Raw genomic sequence first — 26,090 nt, forward strand, 5'->3', positions numbered from 1 at the left:
AACTGATGAGTGAAAAATGAGTGGAAAGTATTTATAAAACCTTGAAAAAGATCAGAGAACTATTACTCAAGACCAGTGGAAAATATAAGAAATACATTTAGACGTGTTTTATAATCACTTTGTTGTTTGAATCAATTAAAGTCACACTACACAAACCAAGCCTCCGTATTTATTTGTGTTTGGATGTTCTGAGCAGACAGCTGGGACTTCCACTCAGCCTGACCCCTAGTGGTTGAACGATTTCTCAAGACCACTTTTAAAAAATAAGAAATAAAGTCTGTCTCCTTATAAGCAAAATATAAAGAAATGAGGTTTGACTCAGTGCTTTTGCACAATATTATACTAAGAAATCACAAGAAAAAAATAGCAGCTGCACAGCTAGTGATTGAATTTGTCTCATATTCAATTCTTAATTGAATTTATCACTTGAATAATCAGTCCTGTAAATACCTCCTGTGATCTATTTACAACTTGTTCCGACCTCTCATCCACAGTTTATCAGCCTGGCAGACCAACATGACAGACTTTGGCTACATGCTACCATGTTCTGCTTTAAACTCTACAGTTTCCTGTCCACAAAAAGGGGTTTTAACTCAGTTATGGCTCCCTGGCAACTGTATGACCCCCCCTGTTATTGCTGGAACCAGAAACTAACATCGTGATGGTCCTTGTCAGATTAGGCCAATCAATGACACACTGACCAGAGGACAGCGGAAAAAGAGAAAGAGGAAGAGGAGGAGTAGAAGGAGAACTGAGGGATGCGCGTGGATGTGTGTTTGTTGAGGGAGGGGGGCAGCTCCTCCCATAATTAAGTTAGTGTGCTGCGCTGGAGGTCCATGTTTACAGGGCAGGCGAAGGAGTTTCCTTCACTCTGTGGAGACTGCAGGAGAAGCTCTCTCACTCTCTTCTGTCTCTTGTTATTTCTGCATCTCATCCCTCACTGCGCTGCGACTGGCTGACCTACACGAGGACAAGGCGGGGGGTGAAGAAGCAGCAGCAACACCTGCCTAACCCTTCACTGCTGCCGCCATCCCTCCGTCCGTCCCCGCTTCCTGCCCAGTCTTGGACCTCGTCTCCACCGATCTCTCCGCCACCCCCGCTGCCATCATGTGCGACTGTTTCCACCTGGCCTTTCCCAACTGGCACGCTGCCTCCTCTGGGACGAGTGGGTATCGTTATCTTTACGCTCTCTGCTCTCCTCCCCCCCCTTGTTTTTTCTCCGTATGACTTTGCCCGTTCTCCCCAGAGCAATTCGCTGATTGAGCAGCAGGGTTCAGTAGTGCAGTGGGAGAGATTTTGTTTGCGTGCGTGCGTGTGATGGAGAGAGGCAGTGAGCGACTGTAAGGCGGTTGGTGCTGATGCTGAGCTGTGTTGCTGACCTGCAGTGAGTGCTGGGTGTGTCTGCAGAGCGCAGGGGAGTGTTTGAAGATGTCATCATCGAGAGGATGTCAGGCAGCTCTGCGTTTCTCTCCTGCTCTGTTTGAAGCGCAGCCTGAAAGGCAAACAGACCTGATATTTTTACCGTGGCAGTTCAGCAAATCAGGGTTAAAAATAGAAACATGACAACTTAGACTGAAATAAAAAAACAAACAAACACTGAAATGTGTACAAAAAAACATGCCCCAAATTCCCAGGAATATCTGTGATGAAAAATGAATCCGACAGCTCTGTATAATTTAATCTTGCATCCTTTTTCCTACTAAGTTTGTTACCATTTGGAGTTTAAATTAATCAGATATAAATTTGTTTGGGTCAGGGTTAGTGGGCTTGGACCATATATAGTTTATGTGCACATGTGATATATTATTAACATTTTGTAGGAAATAACCCTGTTACACATTTTCAACATGTATGAGTCATTCTGTGTTTTGAGTTGAGTGGACGTTTTCTGGTGCACAGACTTTCTTCTTAAAATGTGCCTTACAAGCATAATTAGGGAAGGTGTTCTTACAGGACATAATACAGCAACATAAAAGGCTGATCAGATATTCAGGGTCAGGAGAAAACGATAAGCATGCTATCTGAAGTTTCTATCCACCGAATTATGAAAAATGTGTTTATAATAAACAGGAAATCTGTGTTTTTCATTAGTGGACATCCACGATTACACGGTGAAGACATTCCTTACTGTCTTGAAAAATGATGAGTTAAGGGCTCAGCTGATGCTTGCTGTAAAAAGGAACATGAAACATGACATTACTGCTCCCCCTTTCTATTTCCCACAATTCTCCTCATTTACTTCCATCTCTACTCTGAATTAAATCTCCCTCAAAATGATGCGAGGTTTGTTTTGCTTTGAGAAGCTTCAGGCAACGCTCAAGGTCAAAGAGAGAGAGAAATAAAAAAAGAGAGACAGGGAGGAAGTTATCCGGATAAGTGGCTGATCAACAAGACACTGGAAGCCAAAACGAACGATCCTGATCCATTAAGGAGTATCACACCTGAGTTGGACAAATTCATTTTTAATATTTGGCTAAATACAACAGTCACATTCTACCTCACATCAGATCATTCAATCAGCAACACCACTCAGTGATCCTGTCTGAAGTGGAAGTTATCTCGTGCTCACTGTTGTATATAGTATATGTATATAGCACAGGTGTGGACTGTTCCCATGTTTATTTTTGTTTAACAGCATGTCGTGGGAACACAGGCAGATTAGGATGCAAATTCCAGAGCTGTGACGAAACTCGCTGTAAGTTTGAAGCAGATTAATAGATTGAAAGCATGCGCTTTGGAGTCTCATGTTAATATAATCCATGCAGAAAATCTAATTCAGCTTTTTTCCCCTCCCTTGACTAAAATCCTATTATAATTTGGATCCCAGCAAACTGCTTCCAACTAAAAGGAGCTTGTGTCTGACTGTTGCACAGGAAAAAAACAAACAAAAACGGAGCAGAATCCAAATCCACGAGCACAAATAATGAGCTGTATTACTTTATATTAGTTTAGTGAAGACTTCAGGGAGCTTTTAAAACAGGAAACACAAAGTAGAGCAGAGGATGGTTATGTAAGAGATGAGCTGAGGACAGGACAACATGATGCAGTTAGGATTTGCAATGCAATTCTACAGTTTAGATTTTTAAGATCTTATTTGAATCTTTACCCACATAAACAAGAATATGTAGGTTTATATGCCATTGCATTGCGTTATTTAGTTTAAGTGCTCACACATCAGTGTTGCTTGAAAGCAGACATGCCGGCTTGAGCCCGCAGAGATCAGCCACACCCAAATCCAGCACCAAATCATGCAGGTTCTGCACCACAAATGGCTTACTCATCTATGGAGGGTGCTTTGAATCTGATAAATATAATAGAAAGTCAGATTGAAACATTAGGCTTTGCTTTCCTCTAACTTCTGATAAGTCAAGCAAAAAACAAAAACTGTGCTCTGTGATTTTATTTTGACATTTTTAGTTGCAAATGTTCGGCGAATATGTGGGAAAGGAGTTTCTAAGAGTGCAGTGCCCGTAGCAGAGGCGGGAATAAAGAATATCCACCTTAAGTGGTGAATAACATAAGGAATGTATCAATCTGTCATTTCAGTCCCCCCGTAGTGTACAATGCACAAACACATCGCACACCATCCACAGTCAGTTACAGTTTTAACTGTGGATAAAAATCCAGATCGGAAATACTCCACAACACCATCACTGTGTTTCTGTATAATAACAGGACCGGGCTCTAGCCATGCTGGCACCTAAAGGCTGTATATTAAGGATGTAAGTTAAGGATGTGTATAAAGCTTACTTCTAGTGTAACACATGATGCTCACAAAGACAATTAGATTATGATGCTAAGCAAGCATCCTCTGTTTACCATCCCAGTTTTACATGTTTGTGTGCTATCATCTGTTGGTTAGCACTACAGTCAAACTGCAGTCAAGGTTAAAAGGCAGTCCTTCTATTAGCTGTTCAGAAAGTATCAGACCTAAACTGGTTGCCCAATGATGGATGGCACTAGATGGAAACTTCAGGTACTGCAAAACTTAAAATTAGCTGTGCCACAGCAATGAGAGCTCTTTTATGTCTTTACCCAAAAATCTGTTTACAGAGGCTTCAGTGATTAATGGATCTTTAATGTGTTTGTGCTTAAGTTTGTTTACAGAAAAGACTCAATAAGAACTTATCAAGAATCTACCTAGTAACTCTTTTAACTACTTTAACTAATTCTTCTGATTTGTCAGTTTTTTTTAACCCACAGCTCTGACCAAACTGAACTTACACCTTGCAGTTTAATACTTATCACTGTTATTCATTTATTTACAATTTCTACCTGCGTAATGTGCTCTTACATAATTACAGAATTGTGATTTTTTTTGTATACATCATGCAGTGTCAATAAACAAATCTTAATCTTCAGGATCTATTTCGTAAATCTTCGATGATTAGCAATTAAACGTAAATTAAGTTTATTAAAGTACAAATGGTCTACGTAGAGTTAGTGCATTACATATTCTCAAAATCTCCTTTTTTCTCTGAGTAACATGCAAAGAGTTAAATCTCTGAACCAAAGTTGTCTTGGGGGTTCTTGGAAAACAATATAGAGTGACACAACTTGAGGAAAGGTGTGACTGCGACCTTAAAGTGTCCCGCCTCCTTTGTCCATCTTAGGCTGAAGAAATCATTTTATCCACTTTAGCAGCCACACTCACACCAGGAATGGTTAAGAGCAGTTTGGAGCTTTTCTTACTGACACAGTTTACGTTCAGGAGTTCAGCAAACAGCAGCTTAAGGTAGGTCAGCTGCTTGCTGTAACATAATGGGAAAATCTTTACTATTTTTGCCAGTCAGACCTGGTCTGAAAAAGAAGGATGTTGATGAGTGCATGAGAATGATTCTTCTCTTTCACTCGCTATTTCAGGTAATGGTGTAGGCGGCTGTAAGGACTCTCACATTTTTATGTTTTTTAACATGTCTAGACTGTGTTGTGCTCACTCACTGAGTTCACAGAGAAAATCTTTTGAGATGAATAGATATATGTTGATAAATGTCCTCTTATGCTATTTCTAATCACATGAATCCACAATGACTTTATCAGACGTGAAAAAAAGCTGAGCTGGATTGTCTTTTCATTGCTCTTAAACTGTCTTGAAGGCTTAACCTTGAGGCAGCAACACATCCTGATGCAGTAAGAAGTTTTTAAACCATCACTCTCTTGCCCGAACTTTCTTCTAATGCACTTACACAGGCTGTGAGAGCTCTTCACATGACATACATTACTGTAATGCAGCGGGTGGGGTGTCAGTGTGATGGTGAGTTGAGAAACTATATGGATCTACCATATACACAGGCCAAATGTTGCACATATTTCTGTTATTTTAAGTCATTTTGTTTTTCATTGATGGCTTTAAAAGAAAACTTACTACAATAATTAGTTTTTACTTCAAATGAGACTTTTGCTTTTAAATTACAATGTGGTGTTTGCACTAATGAAGTTGACACTTTCATTATGGTTTTTTGAGCTCCAAATTTAGCCACAGTTTAGTGTTTTTTGAGTTTTTGTCCTGCAACATATCAGCTATGCCCAAATAAAACACCTAAAGCAGCTGCGCATAGACCAGCATTATTCCTGCAATGAAAATGATTTGTTTGTCCATGTAGCATTAATTTATTCAACTTTAAGTTCTACTGACGGTACTTTTTTTTTTTTTATCAGTATTTACATTTTTTAGTCAACAATACTATAAATCTACAAAAATCATACTGTATGCCTGTGTAATTCTCCACTCGACAAGCCTTGTTTTAAATGTACAACATCCCTGAAACAAAGGAACTCTCAAAATAACGTTAACGAATGGTTTATTTAAAAAGGAATTGACTTGAATAGAGCAGGTAATAATTATAATCTGGTTAACTTGATTAATTTGGAGTCAGACTTTCCCTTTTTGGCAGCCTTGATGGGCTAAGCTGAGAGGTTGCAAAGTCCAATCTGTGGGTCAATACAGTGGATCACTTAACAGAGGCAGCAGCTCCCTGGAGGGAATTATTGCCAGGAAGAACTCTAAATAGTCTAATCATCGGCTCCAGAGTCTCCGAGCCTCAAAACAACTGCCAGGGGTCAGACTGGGTGGAAGTCTTATGCTTTGTCTTTGTGCAAATCATTTCTGTGTTTTTTTAAATTCATACAACAAAAGGATTATAAAACACAAGTGTGAGCTACTTTTACATGGTGTCATTTTCATACTAATAGAGGACAGAGGACAAAGGACAGTGATCCCTCTTGAATCATCCCTATTTTTTTTTATATTTTTCACTTTATGTCTTTATATCTGAACATTTTCAGAGGCATGTCTTTTAATTGTCTTTTAACATGTCTTTTAAAGCCACTTAACACTGACCTATGACTTATTCAATTATGAAAAGGGACCCAACTCAAGAGATGAACCAGTGTCTTGATACTTAGCAAAGAATCAGTTCTAAATCCTATCTTTAGGCACTTTGTTACAAAAACACATCATGTTTTTCTGACACCTGTCAGAGGATATTTCAAGCTATGTTTAAGAGTAAAGGTGGTCATACCAAATATTGAGGTTCATGTGCATTAGGATTGTACACACATCTGTTTTTTCCTTTTATACTGTATTTTCAATATATGTTTATACAAGTTTCAATGGATCTCTGCAGCTATTTCACATGTTCCTAGCAAAATGTAAGAAATGAAAGGTGGCTCAAGACTTTTGCACATTACTGTATAATCTGCTACAATTAAATAAATTTTAATATTATGAATCGTGTTCAGTGCATTTTATTTGCTGTTTTTGTAAACGGAGGAGTGTGATTTTTTTGCAAGGTGCCTTTTTGCATGACATATTTGTGGTTTTGTAGTAACAGGACAGACTTTGTTTAGCTGCTGTGTGACCGGACTAAAATCACTTAATGCGATTTTCTATTTATTTAGGGATTAATATGCAAAATATTTACGCAATAAACTTGTGCATGCAGAAAATGAAGCATTAGAGGTCAACAGTTTATGTTTAAAGTATTGCAATACACAGATGTCATATCAGATACTATGTTATTGTGTTTTTTTTTTTTTTTTGTGAACAGGACCTGGGCGACGGTTGCAAGGCCCAGAGCCAGCCACAGAGGACTCAGTAAGTGAATTTACTGTGACACCAAGTGACATGCTTGTTTTTTCTTCATTTCATTTCTTTGTTACTGAAAGTTTTGTGCTGTGACTTCATTTCATTCATTATTAATTTGAGCCATCTGCAGCTGGTGATATTGTTTACTTTAGTGCAGCTTTATATAATGATGTTGATTTTTTCAACACGAATACCGACATCTTTCCATGTGTCAGTATTCCTTCAAATTTTTGAAACCGGAGGGAAAAACTGTCACAACATAACATAACATAACATAACATAACATAACATAACATAACATAACATAACATAACATAACATAACATAACAGTGAATGAGTGACAAGGGAGTAGGTGGTCCTACTGGGAGATCAACACTGGAATAATAACATTAAAGCTGTTAAATCAATAGTTCATATACTTCAGACTATAAAATTTTACATTTACAGATGTGTGTACTATGTCATTACTGTTTTTGTCCTGTTTTTATATTTTTCTTTTCATTTTAATGTTGTCATATGTTTTTAGGATTTTGTATTATACAGTGACAACAGACTGTATGAAGTAATGCGTCTAGATCACCAAAGTGATCAACAGTTCAGTTTCTGTTTGAAGGCGGTCACATATTCCTGTGCCTTAAAACTGGATCCACCATGTTTGATTGATAGATTATGATGTTGATGTTGGAGTCTGAGCTAATAAATACTGAACAACAGTTATTTTAACTTTACAGCAAAGACAAGACTTAGTGCTAATGGAGACTATGCACAGATAGGCAAATAACAACAACCCATTACAACTTACACTTTTTATCAGAGAAGAAATTTGTACAAATCAGTGTATAGTATTTATACAGATTGGCTGACTAATATTTGTGCTGCACTGAAAAATGATCACATCAGTCTGATATAAACAAGGCTGTCACCGATCATGGGCTAGCAGCTGAAAACCAACAACTTTTGGTTACTTCTGGTTTGGATGATGGATGATGAAAATGAGAATCTACACTTCATTCACACACACACACACACACACACACACACACACACACACACACACACACACACACACACACAAAGTACACATGCACAAAGTATGTTGCTCAAAGTGTAAGTGTTGGCCTGACAGACTAGCCAACGCTGCCATCTCAGGAAACACACCAATAATGTGACAGTTTTTAAATGCCAAATAGCTAAACACCCAGTCAGTGATGCTTTTGGCTAAACAAGGTGCTATCGCACTATCTGGGATCCAATTTTCCTCCATATCTTTTTTTTTTTGTTGTTTATGCTGCAGGTGCAGCTGCATGAGTTTCAATAAGAAAACATTTTATATGCAGCTCAAGAAAATAGATGCTTTCTAGGCTTGATAATATCCAAATGAAATGATATGAAATCTCTTAGGGGTGATGATAAAAACAGGTTTGTTTTCATGTTTACTGACCTTATGTCCATGCAGATATGTGATGAGCCATCTCAGTTCGCAGAGAGTGAGAGACCACGGCCACAAGGGTCATCTCCAGTTGAGGAGTATCCTGAGACTGAAAAATACAGTGACAGTGATAAAGAGGTATAGAGAAACACCACACATATTTTAAGTTACGTGTTCGCTTCATGTTTTAAGGTCGCACAACATCACTCGATCCCCTATGAGTAAGCACTTGGCATGAACCAAGCTCAGCCACCCCCACCCCCAAAAGCTTTTAGCTTGTTTAGTCTTGAAAATCCAGTTAAGACAATAGAACAAAACATTGTTTACAATGCAACCATGTCCAAAAAAATCTGGCTTCTCTGGCAGAAATAACTGGTTTTCTTTTAATTCTTCACCTCAGCTGGGAAATTATAACGCTGCTACTTCACTGCATGTAAACTCACAGTTATTGAATAGTCTGCTTGTAAGTCAATGGTCTATTTTTTAGGCCAAAAAATAAATGAAGTTAGAAAAACAAACTTGTGACTAAAAGAAAGAAGTATGTGTATTCGACTCAGTTATACTCACACGGCTGCATGTCCTGAAATGACAAAAAAAAAGGTGAAACTGAAGAAGACTGTTTCTGGACAGCATCCACATGAAAATGTAGAAACTGTGAAAGATAACATTGTGTTTTTATTAGTTGTTCTATTACTTACTTACTACGAAACCTTTTCTCTTTACAGATTTGTGTGCTAATGTGTGGTCCAAGATGAGCTCTGCATTGTATAATATTGCAATAACTTGGCTACTCCCCTGTATAAATGAATGTACCCTCCTGATCTAAGATTACTTTTTAAACCCCTTTGCTCCTCTTAAACTCCTTTTAGTGTGAAGCAGAGCATGACCCACGCCACAAAGGTGGGACTGGAAAGAAAACTAAAAAGTCTGGGCTTGGGTCCATGTTTGAAAAGCGCTCTACTCCAAAGATGAGTAAACTCAAGGTGAGACATTTCTAGCTTTTCCTCTGTGTACTGCATTTGTAAATCCTTCCAAGCTATGCAGCTGCAGAAAAAAAAAATCTGTGCTAAAGGTAAAATGACTGTCCTTTTTTTGTACTGGCAGGAAGCTGAGAGCCCTGAATCTGAGGTGATAGTGAAAACGGCCAAAGATGGATGTGCAGAGGGTCTCATTTATGGTGGAGGGGGAAAAGAAGGAATTTTCATTAAGGAAGTAGTGCCAGAGTCACCAGCCTCCAAAAATCTAAAACTGAAAGAAGGTAAACCTGCGGCTAAAAATTAGTCTCATTAAAATTATTATAGGTTTAAAGCTCCTTGTTAAGTCTCTATATTATTACATTACATTACTATGTATTATTACATTCTGTATTCTACTTGATTTTATGTTATGCTATTGTAGAATTTTTAATTTGCAATATTCAATTGACAATTACACTGCTCAAAAAATTAAAGGAACACTTTTAATTAGAGTAAAACATCAAGTCAGTCAAACTGCTGGGATACTGACGTGGTCAGATATGTAGCAGAGGGGCTTGCTAATCAGTTTCAGCTGCTTTGGTGCTAATGAAATCAACAACAGGTACACTAGAAGGGCAATGGTGTGACAAAACAGGAATGTTTTACAGGTTGAGGCAACCGAGATTTTTCCTTCCTCATCTTTTCTGACTAGTTTTGTATCTGGCTAGGATCAGTGTCACTACTGGTAGCACGAGGTGATATCAGGACTATGCAGAGGTTGGAGAAATAGTCCAACTTCTCCAGGATGGGACATCAATATGTGACATTGCCAGAAGGTTTGCTGTGTCTCCCAGCACAGTCTCAAGAGCATGGAGGAGGTTCCAGGAGACAGGCAGTTACTCTAGGAGAGTGAATGGGGCCATAGAAGGCCTTTAACCTATCAGCAGGGCCTGTATCTGCTCATTTGGGATAGGAGGAACAGGATGAGCACTGCCAGAGCTACAAAATGACCTCTTGCAGGCTAAAAACAAACTTGCCAACATCTTCTAGTCGGTCCTATGCTCACTGCCCAGCACTCTGGAGCCTTATTGTCATTGCCATAGAATACCAGAATTGACAGGTCCACCACTGGCTGGTGTACCATCTGTGCTTTTCACAGATGAGAACAGGTTCACCCTGAGCACTGGTGACAGACATGAAAGCATCTGGAGAAGCCATGGAGAACATTATGCTGCCCGTAACATCATTCCACATGAATGGATTGGTGGTGGGGAGGCATATTAGGAGGAACAGGATGAGCTACAAAATGACCTCCAAGTAGGCTAAAAACAGATTTACACAGGACCTTATAATAATAATGGATTGCATTTATACAGCGCTTTTCGGGGCCCTCAAAGCGCTTTACAATTCCACTATTCATTCACTCTCACATTCACACACTGGTGGAGGCAAGCTACAGTTGTAGCCACAGCTGCCCTGGGACAGACTGACAGAAGAGAGGCTGCAATATCGCACTATTGGCCCCTCTGGCCATCACCAGTAGGCAGTAGGGTAAAGTGTCTTGCCCAAGGACACAACGACCGAGACTGTCCGAGCTGGGGCTCGAACCGGCAACCTTCCGATTACATGACAAACTGCCAACTCTTGAGCCACGATCGCCCTTATGCAGGTGCAGTTGATCCTGGGTTCCTCCTTGTAGGCAACGGTACCTGGAGGGTGAATGAATTGATACCATTGACTGGTTCCTACGCTCATCTGACCTAAATTCAACAGAACACCTCTGGGATGTTATGTTTTGGTCCATACAATGCTACCCCGTTGCTACCCCCGTTGTAGGAGACCCCCGAGGACACCATCTGTTGTCTCACTGGAAGCATTGCCTGAATTTGTCATGCATGAATTCAAGCACAAAATGACACCCAACTACAACTGGGTGTCATTTTGAGCTGCTGCAATGAAATTTTGGCAAAATGGACTAGTCTGCTTTTTGAATTCAGCCCCCTGTAAGTTGATAATTTTTATTTCAATCAAATGATGAGGCCATTCATTCCTAACACATTACCCAGTTCTTATCAGCGTCGATATCCAGCATGATTTTTTTCCTCCCATTGAGATCTTACATGTTTTCAAAGTGTTACTATAATTTGTTTTAGCACTGTACGTTGAACACAAGAAAATGTTAATTTTATTCTTTATTTGATTTTTTATTGAACACTTAAATTTTTATAAACTAAAAATGTGACTTAAAGTCTGCTCATCTAAGTCCTTTTGAAATATTTTGTCTTGTCCACACAGGTGATCAGATTTTGAGTGCCACTGTGTATTTTGACAACATGTCATATGAGGATGCCATTCAGATTCTGGAGCATGCTCAGGCATATAAACTGAAGCTTTGCTTGAAACGCAAGCCAGAGATCACAGAGACCGAACCAGCCATCGAATCTGACGTTATACCTGTAACTATTCTCAAAGTTGTCTGCTCAAACTCTTTGTTAGTTATTTTTATTTGTTAGTAACGACTTACCTTTAATTTTTATGCTTCTTAACAGGAAGAAGACCTCCACACTCCACAGATGAGAGAACAAGGAAAAACTAAAAGACGCGGAGAAGCTCGCATTTCGTGGCCCAAGTTTTCATCCTTTGGAAAAGGGCGAAAATCACGTTTTACAAGGTCTCACAGTTCCTCAGAGGCTGAGGAACAAAGAAAGCTTGAACTCAGCCCAACAACAAGCGACACAGAGTCACCAATAAAAACTCAGGATGCTCTCAAATACAAGAAAAAGCATAAAATAAAACTACCTGGTCTGACAAAGAGAGGCCGGATAAGTTCATCTGAGGAGCAGGACACAGATGTGCAAACTGGACAGATCAGTGGTGACACTCACCACACACAAGAATCTGATATGCTTTCACCTGAGTGCCTTGAAAGCCCCTCAGGAGAAATGCCTGAAGCCTATGTGAAAAAAGATCTGAAAGTAATGAAAGATGTGCAACTTGAAGAAACCAATCTAACGGTCCGTGAAGCTCAACCTATTCAACATAAGGTGGAACTTATCAGTACAGATAGCACTTTGAAAACAGCAGATTTAACTGTGGCTCTAGCAGATCAAGAAAGCCCCTCTCATATCAAGTCCCCTGAGGGGAAAAAAAAGAAGAAAGAAAGGTCTGAATTAAAAATTAAAATTCTGGGGAAGGATAAATCACACAAGAAAGAAGCAAAAGCAAAATCGTCACCAAAAAGGCTAAAAACACTAGGGGCAAGTTTTGACTTAGCTGATCATCCTGAAAATGAAAAATCTGACTTAATCCCAAACTTTGAGTCACACACAGAAGATCCTGCTCTTTATGCTAAGGTGGAACATGATTTATCTGATGTTGCAGTTTCACAAAAATATCCACAGAAAAGTGAAGCAAAAAGGCAGAAAGGCAAAGAAATCCAAGAAAAACACGAAGACAGAAGAACAGGGGAAACTGTCAAACTGCCGAAACTCAGTTTGGGTGACGTTGGTGCTGAGGAAATCACAGATGATCCTTATAAGAGACTGGCAAAAAGCAGTGATTTCAGAACCCAACTTCCCAAACGGGAAGAGATTGAGATACCAGGTATGGAGGATAAGTCTGTGAAGACGAGAGCAAAAAGAATTAAAGAACCTAAGGTAAATTATACAGGACAGAATGGAGAATTTCAAGCGGAAACTGTGCAACTGTCAATTGATGTTGACAGTGTGAAAGAGGCAGTTTCTAAATTGCCTGGATATAAGCTGCCTAAAGTTGATACATCTGGCATGCCTATTCCAGAAGAAATTACTGTGATAGATGCAAATGCTCAAAGAATATCAGTGAAAACGCCTACAAAAGTGGTAGACACCAAAACAAAGCATGGAGCAAGTCTTACAAAGTTTGACACAACTTCTTCTCTAGAAATTTCCAAGACTACAGTTAAGCTGTCACAGATCACAACCGGTCAATTAACCTCAGAGGATCTTTTAACTGAAACAACAGTAAAAACTGAAAAGGAACATGAAACTAAGAAAAAACAAAGCAGCAAAGAGATTAAAACTGGGACCTATAAAAGAGAAGATATTATAATACCGGGAAAGGAAAGTTTAGAGAAAGTATCTAGTCTTCAGGCACATGAGGCTGATGAAACACGAGGAACAGAGGGTATCAAATCTGAATATGAATCAGATAAGAAATCAAAGAAGGCAAAGATGACAATGCCTAGCTTTGGGATAGCAAAGCCAGACATAAGAATCCCTAATATTGGAATTGTCTTGCCAAAACAAAATATCTTTCAGCAAAAAGGGGACACAACAAAAGGAGAAAAAGCTGAATTCCTCCGAGAAGTAACGACATCAAAAGATGAAATTAAAAAAGACAAGGGGCAGACTGAAGGAGTTGTATGTGAGGTTGTGATTCCTGAACTCGATAGCATTGAATACATTGACTCAGTAGATGGTTCACCAGCCAAAAAGGACAATGGCATTAGGCTTACAGGTTTTGATGTAAATCTTGAGTCAAAACCAAACGTGGATATTTCCCTGAAAGAAATTAGAAAAGAAGCAAAAAGTGCAGAAACTGAAGAGCATGCAGTTAAATTACCTCAATTTGGAGCTATTTCTACATACATCAGTGTAAATGTGCCCGATGGAGATAAGCCTATAAACACTGATGAAGCTGAGACAAAAACTCTTGAAAGAGAGGGAAAGGGTAGCAAGTTTAAAGTGCCAAATGTTGGTATCTCCATGCCAAGGGTGAAAGGAATAAAAACGGATTCAAGTCTATCAAAGAAAGGTGTAGCTGTGACACCACCGCCTGAGACCGATGTTACACTTGGATGTGTAGATGTTTGTATTGCAGAACGAATAATGGAGGCAGAAAAATATGATCAGGAAATAAAACATCCTCAGGCAGAAGGTGAATTTGATAGGCAAGGAGGCAAGTTCAAGATGCCAAAGTTAGGAATTGCAATGCCGAAAATAAAAGGGTCTGAATTTGACTTCAGTGTATCAGAGAAAAATGAAGATATGAAACTGTCAGAAACAAAACGGAAGGTGAAACCCTCTGATGCTGAACTAAAGAAAACCTCTGATGCCGAAATTAGAGCTCCTGAAATGAAAGTTGTCGAAAAGTATGTAGACGAATCACCATCAAAATTTAAGATGCCAACGTTCAAGCTACCTAAATTTGGATCTCCTATGGCAAACACCAGTCATGAAGTACATGATAAATCAAAAGACATTGAAATTTGTGAAACACAGCTGAAATCAACTGAAGGTGTCAATGTTAACATTCCAACACCAAATACTGATATTGTGGGACCATCTAATGATGTGAAAACAGTTGATGTCAAACCACAGACTGAAATTAAAACTAAAATCGATGTAAGTCTTGGGAGTGCAGAAGCTTTCTTTCCCCAGGAAAAGACTGGAGATGAAATCGAAGTACATGAAAGCAAGTTCAAATTGCCAAAATTTGGAATAACAATGCCAAAAGTAAAAGGACCAGAAGTTGATTTTAACTTATTGAAGAGAGATGTAGATGAAACACTTGAAGAAGCCAAAACTGATGCTGAACGTAAAAAACCCTCTGCTCAAATGGAAACCGAAGATCCTGATATTGAAGATCTGACAAAGGACAATGAGAACTCACTGGCAAAATTTAAGATGCCCACATTCAAACTACCAAAATTTGGAGTTGGTATCCCAGGTGCCACAACAGAAACAGCTGATTTGGACACAGGTATCAAAATAGAAGGTGCTGATATTAGTATCCCTGAAGAGGTTCTTAAAGTGAACATAGCAGCACCCAGCATTGAAGTAAAAGAACATGAAGGCAAAGGAAGTAAGTTCAAATTGCCAAGTTTTGGATTTTCTGTCCCTCAAACAAAAGGACCGGACATTGATTTAAATTCCTCAAAGAAAAGCATATATATTACTCTTCCAGAAGCTGAAGTCAAACTCCCTGATGTTGAAGTTGAAAAAAATTCTGCTGAGGTTGAAATGAAAATTGAGACTAAGGAAAAAAAAGAATCACTATCAAAGGTTAAGATGCCAACATTCCACTTACCAAAACTTGGCATTGGTATCACAAGTGCAACAGCAGAGGTACCGGATATGGACAAAGGTATCAAAATAGATGGTGCTGATATTAGTATCCCAGAAGAGGTTCTTGAAGTTAACATAGCAGCACCCAGCACAGAATGGAAAGAGCCTTCAATCTCCTTGAAAAGCAGTGGATATGAACATGAAGGAAAAGGAAGTAAGTTCAAATTACCAAGTCTTGGATTTTCTGTCCCTCAAGCCAAAGGGCCTGACATTGATTTAAGCTCATCAAAGAAAGACATACATATTACACTTCCAGAAGCTAAAGCTGAAGTCACACTCCATGATGTTGAAGTAGAGAAACCTTCTGTTGATGTGGAAATTGAAGCTCCTGAGTTCAAAGTTGAGACAAAAGACAAGAAAGGATCACCATCAAAGTTTAAGATGCCTCCATTCCAATTACCCAAATTTGGCATTGGTATCACAAGTGCAACAGCAGAGGTACCGGATATGGACAAAGGTATGAAAATAGAAGGTGCTGATATTAAGATTCCTGAAGAGGTTCTTGAAATTAACATTGCAGCACCCAGCACTGAATTCAAAGAACCTCCAATCTCCTTGGAAACCAGTGAATCTGAACATGAAGGAAAAGGAAGTAAGTTCAAGCTGCCAAGTCTCGGATTGTCTGTCCCAAAAAGAAAAGGGCCTGACACTGATTTAAGCTTATCAAAGAAAGATGTGCATGTTACACTTCCAGAAGCTAAAGCTAAAGTCACACTCCCTTATATGGAAGCGGAAACTGAAGCTCCTGAGATCAAAGTTGAGACAAAAGACAAAAAAGGATCACCATCAAAGTTTAAGATGCCAACATTCAAATTACCCAAATTTGGTGCCCGTGTCACAAGTGCAACAGCAGAGGTACCGGATATGGACAAAGGTATGAAAATAGAAGGTGCTGATATTGAGATTCCGGAAGAGGTTCTTGAAGTTAACATTGCAGCACCCAGCACTGAATTAAAAGAACCTCCAATCTCCTTGAAAACCAGTGGATATGAACATGAAGGAAAAGGAAGTAAGTTTAAACTGCCAAGTCTTGGATTGTCTGTCCCTCAAACCAAAGTACCTGACATTGATTTAAGCTTATCGAAGACAGACGTGAATGTTACATTTCCAGAAGCCAAAGCTGAAGTCAAACTCCCTGATGTTGAAGTAGAGAAACCTTCTGTTGAAGTGGAAATTGAAGCTCCTGAGTTCAAAGTTGAGACAAAAGACAAAAAAGAATCACCATCAAAATTTAAGATGCCTACGCTGAAATTACCCAAATTTGGCATTGGTATCCCAAGTGCCACAGCAAAAGTACCTGATTTGGACACAGGTATCAAAGTAGAAGGTGCTGATGTTAGTATACCTGAAGAAGTTCTTGAAGTTAACATTGCAGCACCCAGCATTGAATTCAAAGAACCTTCACTCACCCTGAAAACTACAGGAGCTGAACATGAAGGAAAAGGAAGTAAGTTCAAACTGCCAAGTCTTGGATTGTCTGTCCCTCAAGCCAAAGGACCTGACATTGAATTAAGTTTATCAGAGAAAGACGTAGAAGTTAACCTTCCAGAAGCCAAAGCTGAAGTCAAACTCCCTGATGTTGAAATTAAAAATCCTTGTGTTGAAGTGGAAATTGAAGCTCCTGAGATGAAGATCAAAACAAAGGGAAAGAAAGGATCACCATCAAAGTTTAAGATGCCAACATTCCAATTGCCAAAATTTGGCATTGGTATCACAAGTGCAACAGCAGAGGTACCAGATATGGACAAAGGTATGAAAATAGATGGTGCTAATATTGAGATCCCGGAAGAGGTTCTTGAAGTTAATGTTGCAGCACCCAGCACTGAATTTAAAAAACCTTCAATCTCTTTGAAAACCAGTGGATCTGAACATGAAGGAAAAGGAAGTAAGTTCAAACTGCCAAGTCTTGGATTGTCTGTCCCTCAAGCCAAAGGACCTGACATTGATTTAAGTTTATCAAAGAAAGATGTTGATGTTACACTTCCAGAAGCCAAAGCCGAAGTCAAACTCCCTGATGTTGAAATTGAAAAACCTTGTGTTGAAGTGGAAATTGAAGCTCCTGAGATGAAGATCAAAACAAAGGGAAAGAAAGGATCACCATCAAAGTTTAAGATGCCAACATTCCAAATTCCAAAATTTGGAGTGGGTGTCACAAGTGCAACAGCAGAGGTACCGGATATGGACAAAGGAATCAAAATAGATGGTGCTGACACTGAGATTCCTGAAGAGGTTCTTGAAGTTAACATAGCAGCACCCAGCACTGAATTAAAAGAACCTTCAATCTCCTTGAAAACCAGTGGATCTGAACATGAAGGAAAAGGAAGTAAGTTCAAAATGCCAAGTCTTGGATTGTCTGTCCCAAAAACTAAAGGGCCTGACATTGATTTAAGCTTATCGAAGAAAGATGTGCATGTTACACTTCCAGAAGCTAAAGCTGAAGTCAAACTCCCTGATGTTGAAGTAGAGAAACCTTCTGTTGAAATTGAAATTGAAGCTCCTGAGTTCAAAGTTGAGACAAAAGACAAAAAAGGATCACCATCAAAATTTAAGATGCCTACATTCAAATTACCCAAATTTGGCATTGGTATCCCAAGTGCCACAGCAAAAGTACCTGATTTGGACACAGATGTTAAAGTAGATGGTGCTGATATTAGTATACCTGAAGAGGTTCTTGAAGTTAACATAGCAGCACCCAGCACTGAATTCAAAGAACCTTCCCTCACCATGAAAAGTACAGGAGCTGAACGTGAAGGGAAAGGAAGTAAGTTCAAAATGCCAAGTCTTGGATTGTCTGTCCCTCAAGCCAAAGGACCAGATATCGATTTAAGTTTATCAAAGAAAGATGTTGATGTTACACTTCCAGAAGCCAAAGCTGAAGTCAAACTCCCTGATGTTGAAATTGAAAAACCTTGTGTTGAAGTGGAAATTGAAGCTCCTGAGATAAAGATTGAAACAAAGGGAAAGAAAGGATCACCATCAAAGTTTAAGATGCCAACATTCCAAATTCCAAAATTTGGAGTGGGTGTCACAAGTGCAACAGCAGAGGTACCGGATATGGACAAAGGAATCAAAATAGATGGTGCTGACACTGAGATTCCTGAAGAGGTTCTTGAAGTTAACATTGCAGCACCCAGCACTGAATTCAAAGAACCTTCAATCTCCTTGAAAACCAGTGGATATGAACATGAAGGAAAAGGAAGTAAGTTCAAACTGCCAAGTCTTGGATTGTCTGTCCCAAAAACCAAAGGGCCTGACATTGATTTAAGCTTATCGAAGAAAGATGTGCATGTTACACTTCCAGAAGCTAAAGCTGAAGTCAAACTCCCTGATGTTGAAGTAGAGAAACCTTCTGTTGAAATTGAAATTGAAGCTCCTGAGTTCAAAGTTGAGACAAAAGACAAAAAAGGATCACCATCAAAATTTAAGATGCCTACATTCAAATTACCCAAATTTGGCATTGGTATCCCAAGTGCCACAGCAAAAGTACCTGATTTGGACACAGATGTTAAAGTAGATGGTGCTGATATTAGTATACCTGAAGAGGTTCTTGAAGTTAACATAGCAGCACCCAGCACTGAATTCAAAGAACCTTCCCTCACCATGAAAAGTACAGGAGCTGAACGTGAAGGGAAAGGAAGTAAGTTCAAAATGCCAAGTCTTGGATTGTCTGTCCCTCAAGCCAAAGGACCAGATATCGATTTAAGTTTATCAAAGAAAGATGTTGATGTTACACTTCCAGAAGCCAAAGCTGAAGTCAAACTCCCTGATGTTGAAATTGAAAAACCTTGTGTTGAAGTGGAAATTGAAGCTCCAGAGACAAATATTGAAACAAAGGGAAAGAAAGGATCACCATCAAAGTTTAAGATGCCAACATTCCAACTGCCAAAATTTGGAGTGGGTGTCACAAGTGCAACAGCAGAGGTGCCGGATATGAAGAAAGGTATGAAAATAGATGGTGCTGATATTGAGATTCCTGAAGAGGTTCTTGAAGTTAACATTGCAGCACCCAGCACTGAATTCAAAGAACCTTCAATCTCCTTGAAAACCAGTGGATCTGAACATGAAGGAAAGGGAAGTAAGTTCAAACTGCCAAGTCTTGGATTGTCTGTCCCAAAAACCAAAGGGCCTGACATTGATTTAAGCTTATCAAAGAAAGATGTAGATGTTACACTTCCAGAAGCTAAAGCTGAAGCCAAACTCCCTGATGTTGAAGTAGAGAAACCTTCTGTTGAAATTGAAATTGAAGCTCCTGAGTTCAAAGTTGAGACAAAAGATAAAAAAGGATCACCATCAAAGTTTAAGATGCCTACATTCAAATTACCCAGATTTGGCATTGGTATCCCAAGTGCCACAGCAAAAGTACCTGATTTGGACACAGATGTTAAAGTAGATGGAGCTGATATTAGTATACCTGAAGAAGTTCTTGAAGTTAACATAGCAGCACCCAGCACTGAATTGAAAGAACCTTCACTCACCCTGAAAACTACAGGAGCTGAACATGAAGGAAAAGGAAGTAAGTTCAAAATGCCAAGTCTTGGATTGTCTGTCCCTCAAGCCAAAGGACCAGATATCCATTTAAGTTTATCAAAGAAAGATGTTGATGTTACACTTCCAGAAGCCAAAGCTGAAGTCAAACTCCCTGATGTTGAAGTAGAGAAACCTTCTGTTGAAGTGGAAATTGAAGCTCCTGAGTTCAAAGTTGAGACAAAAGACAAAAAAGGATCACCATCAAAATTTAAGATGCCTACATTCAAATTACCCAGATTTGGCATTGGTATCCCAAGTGCCACAGCAAAAGTACCTGATTTGGACACAGATGTTAAAGTAGATGGGGCTGATATTAGTATACCTGAAGAAGTTCTTGAAGTTAACATAGCAGCACCTAGCACTGAATTCAAAGAACCTTCACTCACCCTGAAAACTACAGGAGCTGAGCATGAAGTAAAAGGAAGTAAGTTCAAAATGCCAAGTCTTGGATTGTCTGTCCCTCAAGCCAAAGGACCAGATATCGATTTAAGTTTATCAAAGAAAGATGTTGATGTTACACTTCCAGAAGCCAAAGCTGAAGTCAAACTCCCTGATGTTGAAGTAGAGAAACCTTCTGTTGAAGTGGAAATTGAAGCTCCTGAGTTCAAAGTTGAGACAAAAGACAAAAAAGGATCACCATCAAAATTTAAGATGCCTACATTCAAATTACCCAGATTTGGCATTGGTATCCCAAGTGCCACAGCAAAAGTACCTGATTTGGACACAGATGTTAAAGTAGATGGAGCTGATATTAGTATCCCTGAAGAGGTTCTTGAAGTTAACATAGCAGCACCCAGCACTGAATTGAAAGAACCTTCACTCACCCTGAAAAGTGCAGGAGCTGAGCATGAAGGAAAAGGAAGTAAGTTCAAACTGCCAAGTCTTGGATTGTCTGTCCCTCAAGCCAAAGGACCAGATATCGATTTAAGTTTATCAAAGAAAGATGTTGATGTTACACTTCCAGAAGCCAAAGCTGAAGTCAAACTCCCTGATGTTGAAGTTGAAAAACCTTGTGTTGAAGTGGAAATGGAAGCTCCTGAGATAAAGATTGAAACAAAGGGAAAGAAAGGATCACCATCAAAGTTTAAGATGCCAACATTCCAACTGCCAAAATTTGGAGTGGGTGTCACAAGTGCAACAGCAGAGGTACCGGATAAGGAGAAAGGCATAAAAATAGATGGTGCTGACACTGAGATTCCTGAAGAGGTTCTTGAAGTTAACATTGCAGCACCCAGCACTGAATTAAAAGAACCTTCAATCTCTTTCAAAACCAGTGGATCTGAACATGAAGGAAAAGGAAGTAAGTTCAAAATGCCAAGTCTTGGATTGTCTGTCCCAAAAACTAAAGGGCCTGACATTGATTTAAGCTTATCGAAGAAAGATGTGCATGTTACACTTCCAGAAGCTAAAGCTGAAATCAAACTCCCTGATGTTGAAGTAGAGAAACCTTCTGTTGAAACTGAAATTGAAGCTCCTGAGTTCAAAGTTGAGACAAAAGACAAAAAAGGATCACCATTCAAATTACCCAAATTTGGCATTGGTATCCCAAGTGCAACAGCAAAAGTACCTGATTTGGACACAGATGTTAAAGTAGATGGTGGTGATATGAGTATCCCTGAAGAGGTTCTTGAAGTTAACATAGCAGCACCCAGCACTGAATTGAAAGAACCTTCACTCACCCTGAAAAGTGCAGGAGCTGAGCATGAAGGAAAAGGAAGTAAGTTCAAACTGCCAAGTCTTGGATTGTCTGTCCCTCAAATAAAAGGGCCTGACATTGATTTAAGTTTATCAAAGAAAGATGTAGATGTTACACTTCCAGAAGCCAAAGCTGAAGTCAAGGTCCGTGATGTTGAAATAGAAAAACCTTCTGTTGAAGTTGGAATTGAACCACCTGAGATAAAGATTGAAATAAAGGGAAAGAAAGGATCACCATCAAAGTTTAAGATGCCAACATTCCAACTGCCAAAATTTGGAGTTGGTGTCACAAGTTCAACAGCAGAGGCACCGGATATGGAGAAAGGTATGAAAATAGATGGTGCTGATATTGAGATTCCTGAAGAGGTTCTTGAAGTTGGCGTTGCAGCACCCAGCACTGAATTAAAAGAACCTTCAATCTCCTTGAAAACCAGTGGATATGAACATGAAGTAAAAGCAAGTAAGTTCAAACTGCCAAGTCTCGGATTGTCTGTCCCTCAAACAAAAGTGCCTGACATTGATTTAAGCTTATCGAAGAAAGATGTAGATGTTACACTTCCAAAAGCCAAAGCTGACAAAGCTGGTAAGGCCCCTGAGGAAGATATCAACATTGATGTTCCCAGAGTATATGTCATACTACCAGAAGTCAAAACAGATGTACATCTTCCAGATACCGACCTTAAAGAATCCTCACATATTACCATAGAGGGGGGAACCGATACAAACCTTGAGGCTAAATTGAAAAAGCCAAGATTTTCATTGCCAAAATTTTCATTTTCCAAGCAAAGTGTAAAAGACCCTGAAGTCGATATCAGTCTCCCAAAAACTGATGTTATTTTTCTGCAAGGTGATATAGTCAAACAACCTGACAGTGAGTTCAGTATGGAAGTAAGTGATGTGAATAAAGGCATTAAAATTGATGCAGCACCCGGCATTGACTCTGAAGGTGTAGTTGTAGATGTGAAAGCTAAAGGAGGTGAGATATCTGGAAGCAAGTTTAAAATGCCAAATCTGGCCATCTCAATGGCCAAAGTTAAAAGTCCTGAAACAGATTTAAGTTTATCAAAGAAAGATGTTGATATTTCCTTACCAAAGGTAACAGCTGACATCAAACTACTCCATATTGAAGGCAAAGAAACTGAGGGTTCTACTTCATTACCGGAAACACCTACAATTGAGGCCGAAGTCAAGTCAAAACGACCAAGTTGGACATTTCCAAAATTTTCCTTTTCAAGGACAGCCGATAAGGCCCCAGCTATTGATGCCAAAATTGAAACACCCAAAGCTGAGATTATATCAAGCAAAACAGAAGTCTGTCTAGCAGAAGCTGAAATCAAAGGACCTTCAATGGAAGAACCACCTGCTGAAGAAACTGAAACAAACTTGAAAAAAACTAAATTTTCACTTCCGAGATTTTCTTTTTCAAAGTCAAGTATTAAAGAATCGGAGTTAAGTGATGAGCTTCCACAAGCTGATGTTTCTGTTTCAGAGGGAGAAATAAAAGTTAAACAACCTGAAATGGAAATTAAAGCTCCTGAGCAAGAAGCTGGGCAAGGAAGCCCATTTAAGTTCCCAAACTTAGGCATTGTACAAACAAAACCAAAAGGACCTGAAGTGGATTTAAAATCATCAATAAACAATGTTGACAGCAAACGGCCAGAAATAAAAGCAGAGGTCAAAATCTCAGAAGAAGTCAAACAATCTTCATCTAGTTTGGGAATCAAGTCTTCTGAAACTAAAGCAAAGTCAAAAGATGCTGAAGGATCCCCTTTAAAACAAAAAATTTCACCACTGAAAATGCCAAAATTTAGCAGTGCTTCCTTTGACGTTACCATGGAAGCACCCAAAACAGGAAAAGTAATTGACATTCATGGATCTAAACCTAAGGAGGATATTTCTGTCACTGACAAAGATTTGATTGTTAATATTAAAATGGATTATTCCAAAGGTATAATATCAGAATCTGAAACACCCAAGACTGAGACTGATGTTGTGGGTCTTCCATCACCAAGTAAATTCAAACTACCATCTTTTAAAATGCCCAGGCTTAGCTTCTCAAAGTCTAAACCTGAAGAGGAACAGCTTCCTGCTGAAATAGAAGATAAAGAAGCTCAACTGGAAATGGAAGTTGAAACAAAAGGAGAAAGTAAATCACCAAAAATGATTCTGACATCATTTGGTGAGATCCTAAAGACTATTGATGTTGAATTTGATGTTCCAAAAGCAGACCAAGTTGAAGAAAATCTTGTAGTCTCAAAAGAAGTTCAAGAAATAGGCGAACATGCTGGAAAGCAATTAGAAGCAAAGGAAAAAGGAGCAAGTACCATACAAGATATTTCCAAGAGTCCTGAGAGGACAGGTTGGTTTAAATTTCCTAAGTTTGGCCTGTCTTCCCCTTCAGAAGCCCCTAGTGCTCCTGAGAAATGTGAACAAAAGGATGAAAAGAGCCCAGTAGGGGGAACAGGGGACGAGGAAATTAGCCCCACCTTTTCTGTCCAATCATCGGATGCCTTCGCTGATATAAGTTCTGCAGTCACAAGTGAGCATGCTGGCCCATCCATATCTTCCCCAACAAAGGTAACTGTCAAATATTCTGATCCAAATGTTGCTACTGAGCTTGAAGAGACACACAGTAACATCTTTACTTCGGCCACGAGGACTGAACTGATCTCAGTTCAGCCTAACTTACCGGAGAAAATCACTATTCTGTCCTCTGGAATATCATCGTCATCAGAAGACACGTGCAGATTGGAATCTGGAAAACTACACGTCATTACAACAAATATACAAGCAACCCCAGAAGCACAGCATGCCCAGTTACTAACTGATATTGAAGCTGAATTAGCTGAAGGCCTTCCCTTAAAATCAGAAGCTAATGAAACTACATCATGGACTGTGGAAGGCTCAGACAGTAGCAACAGAGCGGTGTTTGAGAGGCACTTAGTGACGAAAACCTCAACTGAAAGAAGTGAAAGCAGAGAGACAATTGTTATAACCAAACAAATTACTCATGTATTTGACTCTTCTGAGCCCATCTCTGGTGAGACAGCGTCATCTATACAGCGACTCAGAGACTCTGTGCACTCTGAGAAAATGAGGTTCTTTGACGATGCTGACAAGTGAGGCAACTGGAAATAATTCATATGTAAAGATACTATTTCTCTTTGCCTAGACCTGAATGACAGAGGAGACAAGTGAATGAAAACATGCTGGAAACTGGGAAAGGAAGTTAGCATGTTTAACTTACCGATCACAGAGAACAATCTGTCAGTGTTCAGGCATTACAACATGATGGTGATGTGCTGTGCTATGATGCTGATCTACAAAAAAAATATGCATTCCTGTAATTCACGCTGACAGTCTGTTGAAGATACTAACAATGTGTATAACTGTGTCCTTACTTCAAATTATAGCAAGGCCTTAGCAAATAGCCTTGCTTAAGATGCAGAATGTTTGACTTTTGCTTACCAAAATCTCTAAAACTAATTTTGCAATTTTTCACTATTGACTAATTTACTTGTGTGTGTACTTTACAAAATGATAATCACCAGTGCCGTCAACTAAAATTTCTGACTGTTTGAGACTGATGCAAAAATCAATTTATTTTACTGACATTCCAAATTGTGTTTACAGTAATTTCACTATAACGCTTACAGTATATACAAACTACAATAGCATAATGCAGTTAAGATAAAACAAAGAATATGTACGTATTGCACCAAGATACTGTTGTCGCTGTAGCTAAAATGTAAAGAGACAATAGCAATGCGAAGCTGAAATGAAAAGCGTATGATCAAACACAGCAAATGTACTGCTAAAATTATATTTTTTATTAATACTTTGCTACTTTGAACCTAATTTGCCACACTAGAAATCTGTCTGGACTCTGTTTTCTTTCCATATCTCTGTACAAAGTGGGGCTATTGAACCGGCTATATAAATAGCTTTTAATGACCTTTGGAATTTTATTGGATTACCGCTCGTGTTTGTATTCTGATAGGCTTTAACTTAACTTGTTTGCAAAGTTATAGACAATAAATGCTATTATATCCAAAACTATGTTTGTGTGTGTGTTTGTGTGTCTATAGTGAAATTAATAAAAAGCAGTTTTCAATCTGTAGTCAATATGTTTGCACACTAGATGGAGACAAAGTTCATAACTATGGTAACATATCATCACGAATATGCTTCATATTATATACAGATAATTCAGTTTACTGTGTGAATAAGTCCCTGTGCACAGTGTGAAACTTCTGTGTTAGCTTAACTACAGATTTCCTTGTTATGG

General features: G+C 39.0%; 1 protein-coding gene across 1 annotated transcript; it reads left to right on the forward strand.

Moving 5' to 3' along the window:
• Window positions 1–771: 771 nt before the first annotated feature.
• Window positions 772–25,861, forward strand: LOC146366340 (uncharacterized). The gene is made up of 7 exons (XM_084914671.1): window positions 772–1,165; window positions 7,050–7,096; window positions 8,545–8,655; window positions 9,387–9,500; window positions 9,622–9,775; window positions 11,769–11,929; window positions 12,023–25,861. Exons 1-7 carry the CDS (start codon window positions 1,108–1,110, stop codon window positions 24,923–24,925), a joined length of 13,548 nt encoding a protein of 4,515 aa, XP_084770797.1. The 5' UTR covers window positions 772–1,107; the 3' UTR covers window positions 24,926–25,861.
• Window positions 25,862–26,090: the final 229 nt, after the last annotated feature.

The sequence above is a fragment of the Perissodus microlepis genome, chromosome 19, assembly GCF_051167445.1.
Source record: "Perissodus microlepis isolate ML-2025 ecotype Zambia chromosome 19, ASM5116744v1, whole genome shotgun sequence".
Lineage (NCBI taxonomy): Eukaryota > Metazoa > Chordata > Actinopteri > Cichliformes > Cichlidae > Perissodus > Perissodus microlepis.

Coding starts and splice junctions, on each gene's coding strand:
- LOC146366340 (XM_084914671.1), top strand. CDS start 1,108: ATGTGCGACTGTTTCCACCTGGCCTTTCCCAACTGGCACGCTGCCTCC. Junction 7,097..8,544: donor AGCCAGCCACAGAGGACTCA/GTAAGTGAATTT, acceptor ATGTCCATGCAG/ATATGTGATGAGCCATCTCA. Junction 9,776..11,768: donor AAATCTAAAACTGAAAGAAG/GTAAACCTGCGG, acceptor TTGTCCACACAG/GTGATCAGATTTTGAGTGCC.